This window comes from Rattus norvegicus, chromosome 3 (assembly GCF_021556685.1).
Source record: "Rattus norvegicus strain SHRSP/BbbUtx chromosome 3, alternate assembly SHRSP_T2T, whole genome shotgun sequence".
Classification (NCBI taxonomy): Eukaryota; Metazoa; Chordata; class Mammalia; order Rodentia; family Muridae; genus Rattus; species Rattus norvegicus.
The window spans coordinates 114,194,689-114,215,728 of NC_141536.1; the positions used below are offsets into that span (position 1 = coordinate 114,194,689).

At 47.1% G+C, this 21,040-nt stretch overlaps 1 protein-coding gene and 1 long non-coding RNA gene across 3 annotated transcripts; one reads left to right on the top strand and one right to left on the bottom strand.

Moving 5' to 3' along the window:
* The first annotated feature begins 55 nt into the window (after positions 1-55).
* On the top strand, positions 56-12,846 carry Tmem127 (transmembrane protein 127). Of its 2 annotated transcripts, NM_001100978.1 has the most exon segments (4): positions 56-188; positions 583-900; positions 8,202-8,366; positions 9,103-12,846. In NM_001100978.1, coding segments are annotated over 3 exon segments (717 nt in total). In that variant the 5' UTR covers positions 56-188; positions 583-656; the 3' UTR covers positions 9,411-12,846.
* Positions 5,679-20,991, bottom strand: LOC147995676 (uncharacterized). Its single transcript, XR_015684591.1, has 2 exons — positions 20,588-20,991; positions 5,679-6,590 (listed from the first exon to the last, which is right to left on the bottom strand). It is a non-coding gene; the product is annotated as an uncharacterized LOC147995676 (long non-coding RNA).
* Between the last annotated feature and the right edge of the window lie 49 nt (positions 20,992-21,040).

Sequence of the window (21,040 nt, forward strand, 5' to 3'; positions counted from 1 at the left end):
GGGGGGCAGGGCGGAGGGCCGGAGAAGGAGGAGGCGGGGGTGGGTGGGGTTGGAGGAAGCCGGAAGTGCATCGGCCAGGGTCCGTCTGGGCGTTGCGGGATTGGGGCCTGGGATCTCTTGGCCCCGGCAGCTAAGAAGCCTGTGACCGGGCGAAGCGGCGCCATCCCAGCCCTGAGGCCTGCTGACCGGTGAGGAGCAGGGACTAGAGTAGGGAGGGTTACTGTGGCTTAGGACGCACTTCAAAGTGCGGACTCCTGATCTTGGCGGCCCAGCCGCATCCTCCGCCCCTCAGCACCCCTCTGTCTAATAACCCGGGTCCAAGTCTCCTCCGGTCCCCTTACCAGTAGCCGACCCCCCAGTACCTCCGCCCGTTCATCCTGGCATGTCCACAGCCTATCTAGTCCCCTGCCGTCTCCGATCCCTGATCCAGCACCCCTCATCCAGAGCCCTTGGTCCCCGCCCCCCGAATTCCCGCAGTCCTTTGGTCCGTGCTCAGCCCTGGGTCCCACCCCGCAGTCTCTGGTGCCGGCCCTGACAGCTCCGGGCCAGTCGCCCATTGCATTGCTCTCCACCCGGGTACAGACAGGCTCTGCGTTCCCCGCTGAGGTCGGCGGCCACTACCAGCTACCGCAGAGCTACAGCGGGCAGCCCCGGGCATGTATGCCCCTGGAGGCGCCGGGCTGCCGGGAGGGCGCCGGCGGAGAAGCCCGGGAAGCAGCGCTCTTCCTAAGCAGCCGGAGCGGAGCCTGGCTTCGGCCCTGCCTGGCGCCCTGTCCATCACAGCGCTGTGCACTGCCCTCGCGGAGCCCGCTTGGTTGCACATCCATGGAGGCACCTGTTCCCGCCAGGAGCTGGGGGTCTCAGACGTGCTGGGCTATGTGCACCCGGATCTGCTAAAAGGTGAGAGCACTGAGCTCTTGCTCTCCTGGCTTGAGGGGTGGTGCAGAAAAGATATGGGGCTGGCTGAAGTATATAGATAACTAGAGGGGCAGTCACTTGTCAAAGGAAACAGCCCCATTCTTGCTTGGTGTTCATGCCCACCAGGTGGCTCTGTTTGGGGGTCTAGCCCCTTATTAATTTTGATGTTATTCATCCAAGCACCTACTCCTCACTGTCGTGCTGCTATTTTAGGATTCTCCCAGAGGAAGGTAGAAGAAAAAAGGGTGATTGTGAGGTATCACAGTTAGCCGCCCCCTCTAACAGACATGTGAGATGCAGAAAAGTTGTTTGGGGCAGCTTGATTGATGGAGAAATCAGAATTGTTAATATGACTAATTGTAAAAGACATTTTAGTACTCTATGATCATTGGACTTACAATAGAGGAGACTTGTGGCATTCCAGGTCATCAGATGTCAGTTCTATTAACACCCTCGACAGTTGGAATTTGGTTTTCCATGCCTTTATAGGTATGCCTGAATGAAATGGTTGTTTTATTCATCAGCGGATTTCCCAGACCAGTAGGCAGAAGAAAGCATCTGATCTGTTTATTGGATGAAATAGGAGTCCAGAGCTTAGAAGAGGGCCTGACTCAGAAGCCTCAGAGCTTCTCCTCAGTTTCTAGGAGTGAGGAGAAAGGCTGTGCAATGTGAAAGCAGAAATGTACTTCCTAATTTTTAACCTAAAAGTGGTCAGTGGGACCCAAGTCCTTTGAACTAATCTCAAAAGTCCTCACCTTTCTTTGACATTCTTTAGTTTTAATACATTCCTGTTAGATATGTGCAAGGTCTCTCATGAAGGGCTCAGGCCCTAGGATTTGGTGAAAAGGTTAGTGCATTGAAATAACCCTAATGTAGGTCTAGACTGAGAAGCCTTATCTTGTATTGTCTTTCTAGGTGAGTTCTTGTACAATTTGCTTCTCTTTGTATATATGCACATTCAGGAATCTTTAGGAAGATTTCTATGGAGAACAGGATAAAGGCTTCTGGTTTGAGATATTGTTTACCTTATTCCTGAGTTTGGCTCTTTAAGACCATGATTATACACTGGATGTAGGTCTTCTTTAGCATATATCTGATGGCACAAAGGCTGTGGAGTTTGAATCTGGATGCCTTTCCATTTCTTTGCGTTCTTCACTCAGGCCTTTTGTATTTGATTCCATGGTGTTTCCGTTTCAGGAGCTGAGTGTCACACACAAACTGGGAGAGTTTATGATGATTGTCCTTTGTAGGTCATCCTTGGAATGGGAGGTCATAGTATTCTAGCGGTGGGGAGAGAGGCAGTCTGATCTTTCATCCTTGTTTCAGAGATCCAGAAAGAGAAGAGAATCGAGTTCTCCATGCTTGCCCTGCATGGTGGCATCACCGATACTGCCTCCCATCAGTTGATGCCAGAACAAAGTGGCGCTGACTCCTTAATTGTGTTTATCTTTTGTTTTTCTTCATCGGTTGTAAAGAAGGCTATCACGATACTCTGCCTGGGTGTATGTTGCCATCAGAGGCATGTTAAAATACAATTAGTTCTTGTGCAAGTTTTTGTTTGTTCACAGATATTTGCCCTTTCTAAGAAATTAATCAAACCAGATTTTTGTCCTTTTCAAACATGTTATCTTAGCCATTACATTGCATTTGCTACATGTTTTGATCTCTTTCTTAACCTGCATGTAGTTTGCCTTCTCTGCCCATCTCCTTGGCCCATGTATGCCAGGATCACTTGGCTCCTGTCTATAAATAGGAGCATTGGCAGTGGGGCCTTGTGAGCCATTGCAGAAGGCAAGGAATCTGGTCCCTTGGAGCTTCTCTTCTGCTGCTCTCTACCTCTGTGTTTTGGGGTGTCTAGTAGACCTTCAGGCATGTGGTATCCTGTGTGACTGCTGATTTTTTTTTTTCTTTTTTTCGGAGCTGGGGACTGAACCCAGGGCCTTGCGCTTGCTAGGCAAGCACTCTACCAATGAGCTAAATCCCCAACCCCGTGACTGCTGATTTTTAAGCCTATCAAATATCTACCGTGGGAGCCTGGAATAGTCCAGTCCCAGGAAGGAGTGGAGCTGTGCTGGGCAAATACAGACCCTCCGTCCCAGGACTCTGAGGCAGGTAACAGAAGGAGGTGGGCTAGGAGACACCAGTGTAAGCAGTACCAGGCATGGAGCTAAGCTCACTTAATATTTGCCTTAATTTAATTCTTATTCACAAATGCTCAGGTTTAAGTAATCTACTCAGATTTACAGCCTATCCAAGTGGTGACTCTGAAGTCCACACTCTTATTACCACCATACCTAGTGCCTGCCCCGAACTTCTTTTCCTTTCTGTTAGAGCTATGTTTAATTTTCCATTTTCTGTTCTATTGGTTTTTGTTTTTTTAGGGAGGCTGTTTGTTTGCCAGTAGAGAAAAGTTTTTATCAGGGGTGAGGAAATGTACACATACAAGGCACACACACAAAAAGACCCTTTGTGAGGCACAGAGGGGATTTGGGAAGCCGAAGCTGCTCTGGTTGAGTTTCTATCACAAGCCCAGCCAGAGCTGTGCTTTTTAGCTCCCATACTATCTCAGGTATCAACATGGTGAACCCAAGGCTGAGCTACTCACCCTTGCCATGTGACCAGATCTGTGAATGCTTTAGCAAATGCCAGCTCAACAGATTCTGTTCTGAATTCTCTCACAGCTTCTCTGGGCTTAGGTCCAGAGAAAGCTTAGAAATACCCAGACTTTTGGTGTCAGGAACAGAGGCCCTGAAAGCCCTTTCTGCCTCTCTAGTGTGGCCAGCAAAGGGCACCCCCACCACCAGCTTCAGGAAGCAGTTTTGGAGAATGAGGAAGTTTGGGATTTGATGTCAAGTGACTCAAGGCTGCCAACAGCCACTGAAGAACCAAGGATCTTCCAGGGAGGGCCTGTGCACCTGATGGGTGGTGACAGATACTGCTGCCACCACCAGGCCCTTGGGGCTGTCCTCAGGTGGCTTGGCTAACACCACTGACATCTGTAACATGACCTATCTGGACACTAGAGTACCCTGCTGGTGGTCCATGTCAGGTTGCAGTGAGAGGGTGCCAAGCTGGGAGAAGGTGTTCAGAGAGACTGGGCAGTGGGGATTTCTCTAGTACAGTGGAACCCTTTTGTGAAAGGAGGGAAGGGAGAACAGCAGGAAGCCCGTCTAAAACCACTTTAGCTTTGCTGCCTTTAGCACATACGGGTCAGGAGGAGGTCAACCACTGACAGGTAGACCGGAAGACACAGAGCATTCAAAACAAATCCAGCCCTGTGACTCACCAATGACCTTGGTCAAAGTCAGTTCCTTAGGATCTTATTACATAGCAGCTGCCTCCTTCTGTGATGACTAGAAGGGGTAGTCAAGCAGTGTTTACCAAAATAAACATGCCAGTACACAACTGGAGGGAAGACACAGCATACTGTGAAATGTAGTATACCAAACCACTGGTCAAATTTAAAGTCAAGCCCAGCCCCACATGGCCTTTCTCTCTTCCACAATAAGTCGAATGTATCTACCTACCTAGCCTTCAGGGGCCTTTGTATCTCTGGAAGGCCTCTAAGGGAAAGGAGTGCTATTTGCCCTCCCTGCTGTACTGTTATTTTAAGAAGGGAAGCCAGAGAGACTTTAAGATTTCTCACCCTAGCAGATGCTCTTGATCAGGTCTTGATTCTGGTCTTACCTCATGCTAAGACACCCCTAACCCCTGCCACCATTCTCTGGGACATTTCACATTTGGCTTTCCTCTTAAGGTAGTGGTTCTCAACCTGTGGTTCACAACCCCTTTGGGAGTCAACCAACTTTTTCATATGGGTTGCCTAAGACCATTGTAAAACACAGGGAATTACAGTTATAAAGTAGCAACAAAGCAATTCTACAGTTGGGGGTCATTACAACATGAGGAACTGTGTTAAAGAGCTGTAATCGTTAGGAAGGGTGGGGACCACTATAGCTCTGTAGCAGAGAAGGGCAGTTGAAACAGACATGCTTGAATCTGGTGTCAGAAGCTCTTCCTCTGTGCTAGAGTCACCCTAGTGAGGCTGGACTAGCCCCAGCCCCACATGCCCTTTCTCCCTTACAGTAAGTCACACATACCTACCTATCTAGCCTTTGGAAGCTTTTGTGTCTCTGGCTGGCTGGACTCAGATGCGCTTGGTGCTACAGAGGTTTACACAGCAGATGAAGCCAGTTTTCTCTTAAGTCCCTGCATGAGGACTGCTCATCACTCAGTGATTCACACTTTTCATGCTTTCTTCTTGTTGCTGCTGCTCCTGCTGCTGCTGGAGTGGGTTTGAGTCCTTACACTATTTTTCCCTGAGCTCAGCAGCTGCTGTCTTGGACAGCATTTATACTATTCATCTGACCCTTCTTTTCAATATACCTCCTTAGAGTTTGATTGATTGTTTCCATCAAGGAAATAACAAAGGCTGCCAGTGAGTGCTTAGCGGTTTCCAAGCAGCACAGTGCAGTGACTGGGGGTCATTGTGTGATCTGGAGGAAGTCATTTAACCTTCTGGAGCCTCTGACTCCTCATCTGAGCTATATGATGCAGTGTCTGGGGGTCACTGTGTGGCCTGAAGGAAGTTACTTCATCTTCTGGAGCCTCTGACTCCTTATTTGCAGAGTCACATGATTTCCAGGGTGGCAGTCAGGCTTAGCAAAGATAACGCTTGGCTATCTGTGTGCACAGGCTCCTGTACCTCCAGCCATGTTTGCATTTGGGAAGAGCAATCAAACGGGTGTCTTTCTTGAAGCTTTCTATCATGTGCAGATCTTATTTATTAAAATAAAAGTTTTAAAATTGAAAAGCACATAGGCGCGGATATATCAGGTGCATATTTTCAAGGATAATAAAAAGAACATCTTGTATCCAACCATTATCAAAACCCAATATCTTTGAAATGTCTTGTGTCCCCTTCTTTACACAGTGCCTGTCTACACTGAGTGAACTGCTGCAAAGCGGCCTGTGATGTCTGTCCTTACACCCTGCCTACGGCAGGGATTCTTGGTGGCACTAGAACACTTAGTTCTGCCACGGCATACCCACATGCCATGCAGACCCCCAAAAGAACTGGTCCAGTTTTCAATAATGTTCAAATCAGAACCAGGAATCAGCCATTCATTCTTCAAGCCTTCTTCCTAGGTCCCTTCAGAATCCCCCTATGTGTGAAGTAGGCAGTGCTGGATGCAATGAGGGTCGATGCTGGCTTCTGGCAGAACTCATAGACAGGCAAGCTCGATGGCAGTAGGTAATCACCCAAGCTAGATGTTGGTCCCAAACACATGCAGTTAAGATCATGACTGATGGCTCTGAAGGCAGCCAGATGGAGCAGCCATCTGAGTCTTGTCTGGGCCCAGCCAGCATCTACCTGGAGAATTCTGAGGCCAAGGCTGTATACACATATCAGTCACAAAATGCTTGGTATCTCCTACAGCCCAAGATCCTATGGTGGCCTGCATCTGCTGGAGTCAGCCTTTTTTGTTGGCAGTGGGTCTACCACTCAGCTCCTCGGTCTTTCTTCCATCTGTCTACATTCTTGTGGTGCTTGGTACTGGTGTTTCTTGGAACTGGAGACATGGACTACTTGTATGGGGAATTTCTCAGCTTCCAGACCTCTAGGAGCCTGGTACATGATTGCAGCGGCACCTTGGTGATCGAGGTGTGCACTAGAAATTGAAGATTGTTATTTTCAGATTCTGAATTTGACATTAAAGCTCAAGAAAGGAGTCTGTAGCCTGTAAGTTTAACCAGCTCAAAGGAAAACACTTGGCAATAAAACACACCCTGCCTTTGGCTCCTTTTTGTATCAGCCTTTATTCTCTTCTATACTTGGGAGGCCATCATAGTTTGCATACCTTTCAAAGGAGACTGACAGTATTATTTAATTGAAGAAAAAATTTTAGAAAGGTATTTAAATACTGCAAAGAAGTACAAGTTGTTCTGTTTTGGTGCATGTTTGTCACTCTGGGGACTCCTGAATGCTGTCTCTCCTGTTTTAGCACTTTTCCTTGGTTTACCTCCCTATTTGGTAGCATATGCATGCTGTCATTTCTGAATCTTGGGGTATGACTTCCTAACTTTTCCATTGCTGGCTTGCATTTCAGCTGTCTAGTACTAACCGAGTCTACTCTCCCTTTTTTGTGGAGGTGCTTCTGGGAGTGGGCTGGCCTGATTTGTGAGTAAAAGAAACTGGCCTTGAACTCCTGAACCTCTTGGCAACACCTCCCAAGTACTATGGTTGCAAGGGTGAGCCCCTGGCCAGCTCAGCAGCATGTATTCACATCCTTGTTCACCACTGTCTATTTACAGAACCTTTTCATGATCCCAAGCTGAAAATTCAAAATTCAGTAACACACTGCCTCCCCCTTCTCCAGCTCCTGGCAGCCATCATTTCTGTGTCAGTGACTCTGCCTTCTTGGCATCTCTTGAACATAATCATATAATCTTTGGCCTTCTGGGTTTGACTTAACTTACTTCACTACCTCAGTGTCTCCAAGTTCAGTGTCTGTTTTGGAATGAAAAAGGAAGAAATGAGTGAGTAAGCGGAGGATGAGCATTTACTGACCTCTGGCCTTGCTCTCTCTGGCTGTTTCAGCTCAGAAATCAATGGCCTTTCCCATCTGGCCCAAAGCATTCTTTAGCAAAATAGCTTAATGTGCCAGCTTAATTAATTGTCAGGATTTTGAAAAATGATTTGAAGCTAGGTCTGGTAACACACACCTGTACTTCTAGTACTCAGGAGGCTGAGGTAAAGAGTTTGAAGCCAGCCTGGGCTACACAATGAGACTCTCAAAAGCAAAAGGGGTGTGGGATTGGGCACTCTCAGTCTGTAGAGTGCCTAACATACAGGAAGTCCTTTGGTTGGTGCCATAAAATTACGTGTGACGGTACATGCCTATAATTCTAGCCCTGTAGAGGTGGAGACAGGAAGGTCACAAGTTCAAGGTCATCTTCCATCTCTGCTCAGCAAGTTTGAGGTCAGCCTGGGATACATGAGATCCTGTCTCACAAAGAAATTAAAACCAAAGAACATGACAAGTGCAATGAAACACGGTCAGCCTAGACTAGTCTTCTTGGAAAGGGACTTGAGGTGTACATGCAGATAACTCCAGTTTGCAGCAGGGAAGTCCCTTAAAGCTGGTGGCAGGAGCGCATACAGAACCCTGGAGGGCTTCTGTCTCCCAGAGACCCTGGCGGAGGGGAACCAAGATCCTTTCAGGTACACTGCTTGCCTCAGTGTGTTTCTTAGGGATGAAGCCACCATTCTCTGTCCACAGATTTCTGCATGAACCCCCAAACAGTTCTTCTCCTGAGGGTCATCGCTGCCTTCTGCTTCTTGGGCATCCTGTGTAGTCTCTCTGCATTCCTGTTGGATGTCTTTGGGCCCAAGCATCCAGCTCTGAAGATTACTCGTCGCTATGCCTTCGCTCACATCCTCACTGGTAAGCCCAGGGTCTATTCACATGGGAGAGGACCTGCCCTGCAGTGCAGTGGTACGTGGGACTGTCTCTCTGTGGAAAGGTGTGTGGTCAGCTTTAGGTTTTCAGGGCCTGGAGGGCCTTACTGTCGGATCTCAAGCCTTTCTAAAATGACAATATAAGTTCATAGACATCCAGGGCTTGATGCAGTCCTGGAAGGACTTGGGCTGTCTTGCCTGGAGTAGGCCAGCAGAGTATGCTTGGTGTGCATAGTCTGTTTCTCCCCATCTCCTTGTCCAGCTTGCTTCCTCTGCTGTGTCCAGCCACTTTCCTCACCCAGGTCTGGGTTGATGTGTTGATTTGGCTTTTGATAGTGACTGACTTCAGCCCCAGCTCAATTTCTAAAACTTCATGATCTTGTCTGTTCCTTCTCAGTGCCCAGAACCATCCAGGAGCCTTATTATCTAGTTGTATTCTTTCTTTTCCTCTTTTCCTTTTTTGGGTCCATAGGGTGGTGCTGGGGATTGACCCAGGGCCTTATATATGTTAAGCAAGCTGTCTGCCGTTGAACTGTAATTCTTAATCTAGACCCGATCTACTCAGGATGGGTCAGATAACTATCCACGGCCCCAAGGCAAGAGTCAAATAGCCAAAAAAGTTCTTAGGGCCTTGGCTGGACAAGTTGAGCTCAGGGTGAGAGGTTGTGTCCTTAAGCATCCTATCTGCTGACCCTCTTTTGTTCTCTTCCTCTGTCTCCCAGTCCTACAGTGTGCTACGGTCATTGGCTTTTCCTACTGGGCTTCTGAGCTCATCCTGGCCCAGCAGCAACAGCATAAGAAGTACCACGGCTCCCAAGTCTATGTCACCTTTGCTGTTAGCTTCTACCTGGTGGCAGGAGCTGGCGGAGCCTCAATCCTGGCTACTGCAGCCAACCTCCTGCGCCACTATCCAACAGAGGAAGAAGAACAAGCACTGGAGCTGCTATCTGAGATGGAGGAGAATGACCCCTACCCAGCAGAGTATGAGGTCATCAACCAATTCCAGCCACCCCCTGCCTACACACCATAATGCCAGCAGGGGCTCTCTTCCTCAGCAGCCCTTCCCCCCAGTGCCACAGCTCCTTTTATACCCAGAGGAGCCACTTCCCCCAGCAGGTCTCACCTGTAGGACCCTGACCATCTTCACCAAACCTTCTCCAGGAGACACTCTGCCTTTAGGCTTGTCCATGTGTCCCTGCTCTGCAGAGCTGGGACTCTGATTTTATATAATGTACTCTTTCCCTCCCAGCACCCTCTGCTCCTTTCCTATTCACTAGCTCCTTCCAACCAGGGATGGTCAGATAAGTTTCCTCTCCTTGGGTTGCTGCTGGTAGTGGCCAGTCCCTAAGAGAGGTACCAACAGAGCACAAGGGGAAGGGACTGTGCCATGCAGGTTCACTTTGCCAGGCCCAGCATTTGTGCCACTTGTGTATCTCTGGGCTGATCCCTCTTTTCTTCTAGAGTGCCCAGGCCCAGCCATCCACATTGTGGATTCTCTGCACTTTAGTCTCCAGGCCACTCCTCATGTGTGTTCTGGTTTTCTGGAGAGAAGGAATCACTGCTGGGGAGCAATACAACTGTTCTCCTGCCCGGCCCTGGCTTCCTGTGGTTAGAACCAGGCAAGGAAGCAGAACCAGACAAGAGACTGACTCTTTTGAGGACCCCAGTGAAGGGGGCTGAGTGCCCTAGCCCCTTCACCTTTTAATGTGAGTGGTTTTGAAAGGAGAAAAACAAAACCAAGCAATAGCAGCCATACTCTCTTTCTAAAACAGGGATAAAGCTGCTGTTGTTCAGAAATGTAGCCCATCCTTTATGGCTCTGCAATATTTTGGACCATAGCTCCCTCTGAGCCTATAGTCACGCCTCCCAGTCTCCAACAGAATGCAGGCTTTCTGTCCTGGCTCCTTCTTCCAGGCAGCTGTGGCTCCCTGGGGCCTTTCTGTGGAACTAGGGCCACATGGCCCCCACGGGGCTGAGAACTATGGCCTGGCTGGCTGGCCAGCGTGGTGCTCCTCAGAACTGTGGCACTGAGATGTAACCTGGCCTCAGTTCAGGGACAGGGGGCCAAGTAGGGCAGGACCCTCCACTCTCCACACAGGTACTCCACCCAGAGGCCCAATAGGTTGGTGTCAGGACCCTGTCAGATGTGCAGGCCTGGCTGTAGCCTTCAGAGTCAATGTGGCCCTAGACTGTGACTTGGGGCTACAGCTTGCTGCATGCCCCTCTCCCGTTCTGGAATGTATGCTGGTCTTGTGGTGTGCTACTGGGCTGTTACTCTAGCTATTCTGTTTGCCTTGGGTCCAGTTTTTTTGGGGGGGTGGGGGGTGTTTTTTTTCCCCCTGGAGATCTGGGGCATAAGGTAGGTGAGACCTGAGAGGCCTGCAGCATGGATCCAGGTAGGCAAGCTGTTCTTGTTCAGTTATGAGCTTCTCTGGAGTAAGAGTCTAGTGCTAACTGAAGGGAAAATGAATCCCAATCTCCTACCACCCATAAGACAACAGACATTTTGAACAAGAATGGAGAATGAATACAGTTGTTGAACTGTGACTACAAGAAGACTGTCAACTCCCCATTCTTTGGCCAGAAAGAGTGGTGAATATGTGGACAAATGCCTATGCAGATGAAGACCAAGTGTGCCCATAAGAAAGCATCTGCTTGGAGTTCCCTGCTGTAATGCCAAAGTGTGCCCCAGGATGACTCTCCCATTCTTCAGACCCCTCTCTGAGGCAAGAAAGGCTGCCAGGTGATGCCTGAGCACAGAATCAAGGGGCTAAGTTATGACTGCCTGTCTGATGTTCTGAGCTCATCATAGACAGGCTTCTGGTGTGTGTCCAGCTCTCTAACATGGCACCTGAGGGAGCAAGCCAGAAGTCCAGCACCAAACATGCATGCCAAAGTGAATGAGGACTGGACCCTGTGGACCGTTCCTTGTGATTTGGAACCCACTTTTTACTAGCTTCCCGTTCCTCTGGCCTTTCTCTTTTCCCTGCCATTCTCACACTGGTAGTTTGTCATATAGATTACTCTGGTTGTGTTTTTCTTTTCTAGGGAAAAAATTAAAAGGCAAAACAAAAACCAGGAACTACAAATGAGAATGCAAATGCCAGTGGCTGACTGTCATTTTTGTCACAATTTTCCAGATGTTTGTTCTCTTCCTCTCAGAGAAGCAGAAGGCATTCACTGATGAAGCTTGTAATATGGAGCAGAGGTAGGAGGGACTTGGCATGCGCCTGCAACACGCACAACATTTTGGTCCTTGGGAGCCTCCCATTCCTGACACCTTTCACAGAGGAAGTTCTCAAAGCCCACAGCTAGAAACAGTAGGTGGCTGTGCCCAAAATCTCAGTTCCAGACCTTGAGCTGCCTCTCTGCATGTCCTGATTAGCTGCAGAAGAGATGTTTCAGACCTCTACTGGTACTTACTGGGAGAAGCCTGAAAATAAAAATGACTCTGGGAGCAAGACCTGCGGTCACTCTCCAGGCAGTTGTTGGGTGAAACCTTGATGGCTACCCACACTTTTAGTTCATTCATTCTCAACCCACGCACTGGACCCCAAGTGTGTGAAAACATTTAGGGCTCTCTTTGGCAAGTGTTCCATTCCTAGCAGGATGCATGTCTTTCCTGGAAACTGATAATCTTCTCCTTATGTGTCCACTCACACATGTCTAAGAAGGGTCCATTGGATTATGCACAAAACACTGAGCCCCATGAAAGAAATAGGAAGACTGACAGGACCCTCTCTCCTAGGACTTACTTAGCCCAGGAGACAGACTCAGCCACAAGGAAACAGTGAAATGAGTAGTCTCCTGGATACGTTGGGAAAGCCCTATGCTAGAAATGGGAGGCTGGATCTAACCAGAATAATTACTAACATCTTCCAGGTGGGGAGCCTGGGTTGTGTGGGAGAGCATTTCAGGGAGGGGCTGTTCCCTCTGAGGGAATGGCAGTAGTGGTCAGGATGTGCTGTGAAGTGGGATGGTGCAGACCCATCTAATGTTCCTCAAAGCAATGGGAAGCCATAGGAGGGCGCTAAAAGAAAAGGGGATCCAGTTTTATGGTGAGGTGGAGGGGCTGCTGATACTAAGAAAAGCACCTGAGAGTGTGAGAATTGGGGGGCAGGTATACATTGGAGGACCCTCAGGCCTGGTAAGAGGAGGAAAGAATGATCACAGCTAGGTGCTGGGGTAGAGAACCCAGGATCTCCATCCCTGTCATATGCACTAGAAGATGGGATCAGCCTTGTAACTCAAGCGTGCCTCAAAAAGAGAGCTGTGTTGGGTAAGGACAGCAAAGACAAGCCTTTGAAAACACAAAGTGACTGATGTACCTAGAGGAAAGGCCGTTCTGTCTAGATTATTCTCACTCAGAGGTGCCTGTGCCCTGGGCCAGGACAGTATGGAATATAAAGTTCTGTGGGGAGACAAAAAAGAACTAATAAACTTTATATAGCCTTTGTTTTCAAATAGCCTGCAGTCTCTCTGTGCCTTTCTTGTGGGAGTGCCATTGTGATGGGCTCAGGCAGGACATACAGAGAAGATGACTCCAATCTGGATGAGTCTGCCTGAAATGAGACAAACTCTTTGGGGATATCAGTTCCTTATGAGCTGTGGGGGAAACACTTGACTTCATTAGTGGGGGAGAGGGCTCTTTCCTCAGGAGAAATTCATAGTAGACTGGCTTGTCCATTATACCAAAGGAGAAAACCCAGTGCCTGGTGAGGTATCTTTTCCAAAGATCCTGAAAGGGAGGTAGAGGCCTTCTCTGTCCAACCATGTATCTGAGGAGTTAGATAATAAAAGAACTTCAAAGAGGCTGTTTCCAGTCTACTCTTTACATGGCTCTCTCAGAGTGCAGGACCTGTAAGTGTCTTCACTTGACCCATCTTGTCTGACTATCCCTAGAAAATGGCAACCCACTTGAAAAGAGAACACCCTGTGGTGAGGTAGACCACATACCCCATATGTTCCTGACGCCTTCTTGGAGATGGCATCTCTTACTGCACTATTTTTGTTGGGGTTTTCTTTTGTAAAACTTCAGGGTGGTGGGTGGGCTTTTGTGGGAACAATATGGATGCCCCTTATTTTTCTCCTGATTTGTCTCCTTATAGTCTAACATAAGGGCAAGGAAAATTTACACATGCGTACACACATATTTCTATTTTGTTGGCAGTCTGTTTTTTTTGTTTGTTTGTTTGTTTGTTTGTTTTATGCAGGGTTTCAATGTGTAAAACAGTCCTGGCTATCCTGGAACTCACTATGTAGACCAAGTAGGTTTTGAATTCAGCAATCTCCCTGCCTTTACCTCTTGAGTGCTGTGGATTAAAGGCATGCACTACCACCATCTGGCTTTTGGGAAGTGTTCCATATATTTTTCTGTTCCGTTGTTTATTACTATTTTTGAGAGCATTTCATGTAGTCCAGGATGGCCGTAAACTCTGATCCACCTGCCTCCATTTCTGAGTGCTGGGATTATAGGCTATTTATGTCGGTGGTACTGAGATCAAATCCAGGACTTTGTGCATTCTAGGCAAGCACTCTACCAACTGAGCTACATTCCCAACCTTTTTTTCCCCCTGTAGACAGGATGTTGCTATTAAACTCTGGCTAGAAGTCACTTTGTAGACCAGACTGACTTCAAACTCATTGAGATCCACCCACCTAACCCTACCCATGCTTGGCTCTTATTTTTTGTTAACCTTAACATCAGCAAATAGTTGAACCCAACGTGTTTTGTGGAGAATACTAAAATACTAACACATAAGCTAGAATGCTTGCCTGTGCATGGGCAAAGCCTTGGGTTTGAACTACAGTGCCACAAACAAAGGTATTAATTCATATGGTTCTTGCCCTGAAGGCAGCCAGGAAAGAGAAAACCTGAGAAGATTGAAACCTGACAGTCAAGGAAAGCTCTAACCAGCCCTATGATCCCAGCACTCAGAAAGGAGGCTGAGGCAGGATTTCAAAGCAGCCTCCACTACATAAGTTTCCAATACAATCTAGGATATAGGGTGAGGCAATCTCAAAAGATAAAAGATAATAAAAAGGGAAGGCTTCTTTTTTTTTCTTTAAAATCTTTTTTAAAGATTTATTTTATGTATACGAGTACACTGTACCTATCTTCAGACACACGAGAAGAGGGCATCGGACCCCATTATAGATGGTTGTGAGCCACCACGTGATTGCTGGGAATTGAACTCAGGTCCATCTGGAAGAGCAGTCAGTGCTCTTAACCACTGAGCCATCTCTCCAGGCCCCAGGGGAAGGCTTCTTGAAGGAAAGGGGACTTCAGGTTTGGAAGAATGATTAAGCTTGGTGAGAGATGATAGGCTGGACCACAGTTGAGAGCCACACCGTGTGGGTGCTGAGACTGAACTCTGGTCCTCTGAAAGAACAGCAGTGCTGTTAGCACTGAGCCATTCCTCTAGTCTTCTCTTTTTCTCTGAAGAGGGTGAGAAGGCTCAGCAGTTAAGAACACTGGCTGCTCTTTCAGAGGTCCTAAGTTCAATTCCCAGCAACCACATGGTGGCTCACAACCACCTAAAAGGGGATCTGATGCCCTTTTCTGGCCTGCAGATCTATATGAAGCAGAACACTCATACATTAAGTAAATATATTTTTTAAAAAGGGGCAGGGGGAGAAGGAGGTGAGTAAAGATAGCCATTATTCTTTATATCCTCCTTACAATGTATTTAAGAGTGTATGTGTCTGTGTGCAAGTATATGCCATGTGAGTGCAGGTGCCCTTAGAAGCTGAAAATTCTACCTCCCGGAGCTGGAATTACTGGAGGTTGTGAGTGGCCTGATATGGGTGCTAAGAACTGAACCTGCGGGTTGGGGATTTAGCTCAGTGGTAGAGCGCTTGCCTAGGAAGCGCAAGGCCCTGGGTTCGGTCCCCAGCTCCGAAAAAAAAGAACCAAAAAAAAAAAAAAAGAACTGAACCTGCGTCCTCTGAAGAAAACATATGTAGCTGGTCTTTGCTAGTTTGTAGCAAAGTTCTTCTTTTTCCCATCCTTTATCTCCCCTAAAACTAGATGGGAGAGAAACAAGGATAGAGGAGAAAGGAGAGAGAAAGATCCCTGAGTCTAATTCCTTTCTTCTTTGATCACAGCTACTAACGAACAGCAACAAACCTTTCTAAATGACCAACAACCACCCACCACATCTCTCAGGGCCCTCCAATTTATGTACCCGATGAAAAATTCCCACAATTCCAAATGTCAATTATCTGCAGCTGGCAAACCATTCTTCTGGTAAAGCATGAGGCAAATCACAGTCAGCTGCTGTGGGCAATCTGAAGCAGCCCCACATCCTACACCTGGGATTACAATGAAAGAACCTTCTTAAACTAATTCTATTATTTTTAAAAGAAACCAAAATCCCAGAATTCTCACAAATGTCGCTACAAATATCAAGTGCTCTTAGCCTGAGCCATCTCCACTGCCCTCAGTGTACTTTAGCTTACATAATCTCATTTGAGCCTCATAACCCACAAACACAGGGAGGGCTGCATCATTAGCTGTGTTTAGGCCTTAATTGCTGTGCTTTAGAGGAGGGATGTAAAATAAAGGATGGAAGAAGATCCTCATAGAACCACTGTCCTTTCACCGTGCAAACAGAAGCAAGCGCTATGCTTAAGTTTGTTGCTTGTGGTGTCTTCCATGTGCCCCTTTGCTCCTGCTGACTGGCCCAGATCTCAGAAAATGGAGTGGATTATCAGTCAGCTAATTAGGTCATAATCTAATTGCAGCAATTGTTCCAGATGTGGTTTGGTTGCTGAAGCAAGTCAGTGCATTCCCTAATCAATGTGTAGTTAGTGATATAAATCTTTGCCCCCCACAACTTCCAGTCAAGACTATCAAGAACTGTTTATTCATGATTCTCCTCCTCTCCCTTGGCTCAGAGGTTAAGGGCACTGGCTGCTGCCCCAAAAGACTTGGGTTCAATTGGCAGCTCACAACTGTCTGTAGGACATTCTAGGGGATTGATACTCTCACACAGAAATAATGTAGGCAAAACAAATTAAAAATGAACGAAGGGGTTGGGGATTTAGCTCAGTGGTAGAGCGCTTGCCTAGCAAACGCAAGGCCCTGGGTTCGGTCCCCAGCTCCGAAAAAAAAGAAAAAGAAAAAAAAAAAATGAACGAAAAGCCAGTTTGCTCCTTGTTACTGTCAGGACAAGAAAGGTTCATTCTCAACTCCTGTACCTGTCACAGCCTTGTCTCCAAGATACCTTGTCCTTCTCTGTCCCACACTGGTCTATCTATCACACAGTAAGAGGCTGACTGGAATTAGCAACTATTCCAGCTACCTTGATAAGAAATGTGTGCTGAAAGGGGAACTTCCTCCACAAGACTTCTAGGGTCCTAATGGTCCAGGGCAGTGGTTCTCAACCTTCTGAATGCTGCTACCCTTTTAATACAGTTCCTCAGGTTGTGCTGACCCCGAGCCAAAAATTACTTTTATTTGCTACTTCATAACTGTAAATTTGCTGTTGTGAATTGTGATGTAAATATTTGTGTTTTCCTACAGTCTTAGTGAGCCCTGTAAAAGGGTCATTCGATCCATGGGTTGAGAACTACTGATCCTAGAGTGTAGTTAGCTACCCCTTTCTTTCACATTTTTATTACTTTTGTGTGAGGAGGTACACACACCATGGCATATGCCATTAGAAGACAACTTTCAGGAATTAATTTTCTCCTTTCACCACTCAGGTTCTGGGCATTAAATTCATGTCACCAGGCTTGGTAGGAGGTGTCCATAGCCACCAAGCCATCTGTTTTGTTTTTCAAGGGTTTCTTGGGGTTGGGGATTTAGCTCAGTGGTAGAGCGCTTGCCTAGCAAGCGCAAGGCTCTGGGTTCGGTCCCCAGCTCCGAAAAAAAGAAAAAGAAAAAAAAAAAGGGTTTCTCTGTGTAACCCTGGCTGTCCTGGAACTTGCTTTGTCAACCAGGCTGGCCTCAAACTCACATAGATTCACTTGCCCCTGCTTTCCAAGTGTTGGGACTAAAGTTGTGCACCAGCATGCTTAGTTTCTCCAAGTTATCTTGATGGCCTAAGCTATCCCTTATAAGGTGAAGGACAGGTTACTGTGGCTGACTCCTACAACTAAGAAAGAGGCACATTGCCTAGTAAGTTTGGATTTACAGGCAGCATACACTTTATTGGATTCCTGGATCCATCTTCTGAACACTCTACAAGTTATGGTTTTAAGTGGGTCTCTGAACAGAAGGTGGCATTCTCAAAAGTTCTGCCTGCCCAGAAAGCCACTTTGTTCACTACTATTTCATATGTCTGAGTGTTTTACCAGAAGGTAAGTATGTGCACCATGTGCATGCCTCTCTCCAAGGAAGCCAGAGGAAGGTGTCTGGTCCCCTAGATAGGGTTCTAAGTGCCAGCTACCATGTAGGTGCTGAGAACTGAACCTGGAGAGCAGCCAATGCTTTTATCCGCTGAGCCCCTCTCCAGCTTCTCGCTTTTTGTTTAATTTTGTGTGTCTGTATGAGAATATGCCACATGTGTATGAGTGCCCCAGAAACCATAAGAAGGTGTTAGATCTCCTGGAGATGGAGTTACAGGTTGTAAGCCGCCCAATATGGTGAAAATGAACTCTGGAAGACCAGCAAATATTCTCAGCTATCTTTCCAGGCCCCTGGACTTTGATTCAGTCTCGGTGAAGCCCTTGACTTTATGTTCTAGAGGTAAATATACTCAGGATTTGCTAGTTGCAGTTGCTATGTTCTCCTGACCCCAACTGTAAAAACCCTGACTCCTCATAACACCCTATTTCCCTGGAAAACGTCAAAGCTGATAATGTGGGAGGCTCTCAGAGGAGAAGACACCTCTGTCTTTCCAGAGGACAATCCCTCCATTCTGCTTTCTAAGGCAGACAGCAAGCCCAGACCATGGAGAGTTTGGGGTTAGCACAGACCTCAATGGCTCAGGAATCAGTTCGCAGCAAACTACAACCCTCTCATTGCTCAAGGCCAGTACTGTTTTCTATTGCTTACACATTTCTCCATCATTTTCTCTCAAGAAGAAATAAACACATTACCAATTTCTACACTAAATTCAGCCTGGATAGGTCAGGAGAAGCCTAAATTTCAGTTACCAGAAATTATCCTTCTCTTTGAACCTTTGGAGAAAAATTTATTTAGTACAAGTATCTAAGATGGCACACACTAGTGAGGGTGTAAGCACAATTCTATGCAAGGACGGTTTCTTGCTGACAGGCAGGGATAAAATGCTGCCTCCTACTGGCAGCACAGTAGACCAGAAAGGTGCTCAGTCCTAACAACTGTTCATTGTCCCCTTACATTCTTTGCTTCTAGGCTGCGCTCTCCAATAGCTTTGTTTGCATCTTTTGCAGCAAGGTCTTACACTGTAGCCCAGGATGGCCTAGGACTGGAAGCAGCCCTCCTGAGTGCAGGGGTTGATTACAGGCAGAAGCCACACCAGACCTCTCTGACATTTTAACTTGTTCTGTGTGAAAAGGCAGGAGTGGGCACGGCAGGAATGTGCCCACCTACAGAGGGAATGGCAGGTCTCCAGTATAATTATGCATAAGTCCCCCTGCCCCACCCCCAATTTCCTTGCTTCAAGAAACTACTTTGGGAGCTTTCTGCAGGTTCTAGTTAGAAAGAAACGTTTAGGGTCAAAAAGAAAAAAAGACTGCCGCTCCAATTGAAGAGTCTAGACAAAGCAACCTAGGAAGTGCACTTGGTTTCTCTAACTCAGATGGTGGCTGTGTCTTTTCCTCATTGGCTGAGGGCCAACCTCACAGTCTTGTGCAAATGACTAGTGGAAAAGCATTGGAACTCAGGAAATGGAAGAAGAGGAAAAGGAGTCACCCACATAATAGAGCAGCAGGCCTCTGAGTAAACAAAGGCTTTACTGGTGGAGAGGATTAAAACATTTGTTTAAAAGTCTTCCAAGGTCAGAGAGAGAGAAAAAGGTTTTAATCCTTGTCCTAAATGTAAGTTTTACTGTGTTTGATAGTAAAGATTATTTGATGTTTCTTATATATTTTACCTGCTCCAAACAGGGCTCCAATGTAGCCCCATTCACCAAGGGGCAAAACTGTGTTCTGTTAAAACGTTTTTACAATATTTGTTGTCAGTAAGATTCCTTTGTTTGTTTTTCTCTTTTGGTGGTTTTTTGAGACAGGGTTTCTCTGTATAACAGAGACCTAACTGTCCTGGAACTTGCTTTATACACCAGATTGGCCTCGTACAGAGATCCAGTCTGCCTTTGTTTCTGGAGTGCTGGTCTTCAGGGTATGTGCCACTATGCCCTGCTAAGATTCTTATGTTAAAAACAAACAAAAACAAAAAAACCATACAGAAACAATTTAGTGTAAAGCATCTTGTGTTAATAGCAAACATGGGAGGAGAAAGACCACTGCTGACCCAAATCATCATGGTCAAATTAATTCATGCATGCGGGATGTCTCCCTCAAAGGTGGGGTTCCAGAGTCAGCCTTGGATGTGAGGAAGACAAGATTTTTATAGCTCAGTGGTAGGGAGTTTCCAAATGGGAGATTTGGTGGATAAAATGGCCGGGTTACAGGAGCACACTGTTAGCATAACAAGTTAGTTCTACAAGGCTCCTGAAACAAAAACATGGTTGCAAGGTGGGCATAACATGGTAGTCGTGGGTGGTTATATAACCTTTTGAAAACAAAGGTAGGGTTGCAAGATGGTTATAAACAACTTTTTGAAACAAAGAAATGATTACCATTCTAGGAACAGACAGTACAGAACTATTTGTAGTTAAGGTTACAAGTGGGCCATAGCTCAATCCATGAGAAACAAGTTTACTCATAAAAGGAAATGAATCTAGCTTGTCTTTACTATAAGACGGCTTTTAAGACTAAAATGGAGGCAGGCTGATTCTTCACTTGAGGACATCTATTCATCCTATGACTGAACACAGAATCTTTATCTACTCATTTATTTTTGAGACAGGCTGGCCTCGGCCTCGAAGCAAGCATTGCTCCTGTCTCAGTCTCTGGAGTGCTGGGATTACAGGCCTGAGCCACCAGGCCCTGGTTTGAAACAGTGATTTATCCTGAGACTCCATTTTGCAACCATTAGGTTACACGTGGCAAGATAGGTTTGGGAAACCTGTTTACTCTCCTATTCCGTTGCCTCCTTCGAGTCAAAAGGAGACTGCTCAGGCCTAACACATTTTCAGATTGCAACGGGACACCCACCCTTGTGGAGTTCTTTGCAAGGTGTTCCTCGGCCCTAAGGAAGACACCGGTCCTCTCTCGGAGCTGGAACGCAGAACGGTGTCCCTGCTGCAGATACTCAGGAGGGCTCGGGGAATCCCGGCAAGGGGGCCAAGGAAGGTCCCCGGTAGTTGAACCCTGGCCTGCGATAGGTGCGGGGTTCACGCAAGGTGTGCACCGCCCTCCACCCAGCACAAACACGCCCCTCCCTGGAGTGTAGAGAACAGCAAAACAGGCCGGGTCTCTCTCCACAACAGAACACCACACCTGACCGTGCCTCTTCGCCGGACGGGGTGGGACGTCCCTAAATGGCTGCAGCGCAGGGGTCCGAGGGTCACTCTCTAGGCGCCCTTGACAGGCCCGCGCGTTACGCTACCTAGCATGCTAACAGGCAGCCCGCAGCAAGGGCGGATGAGCACTTTGTCTTAGCCAATG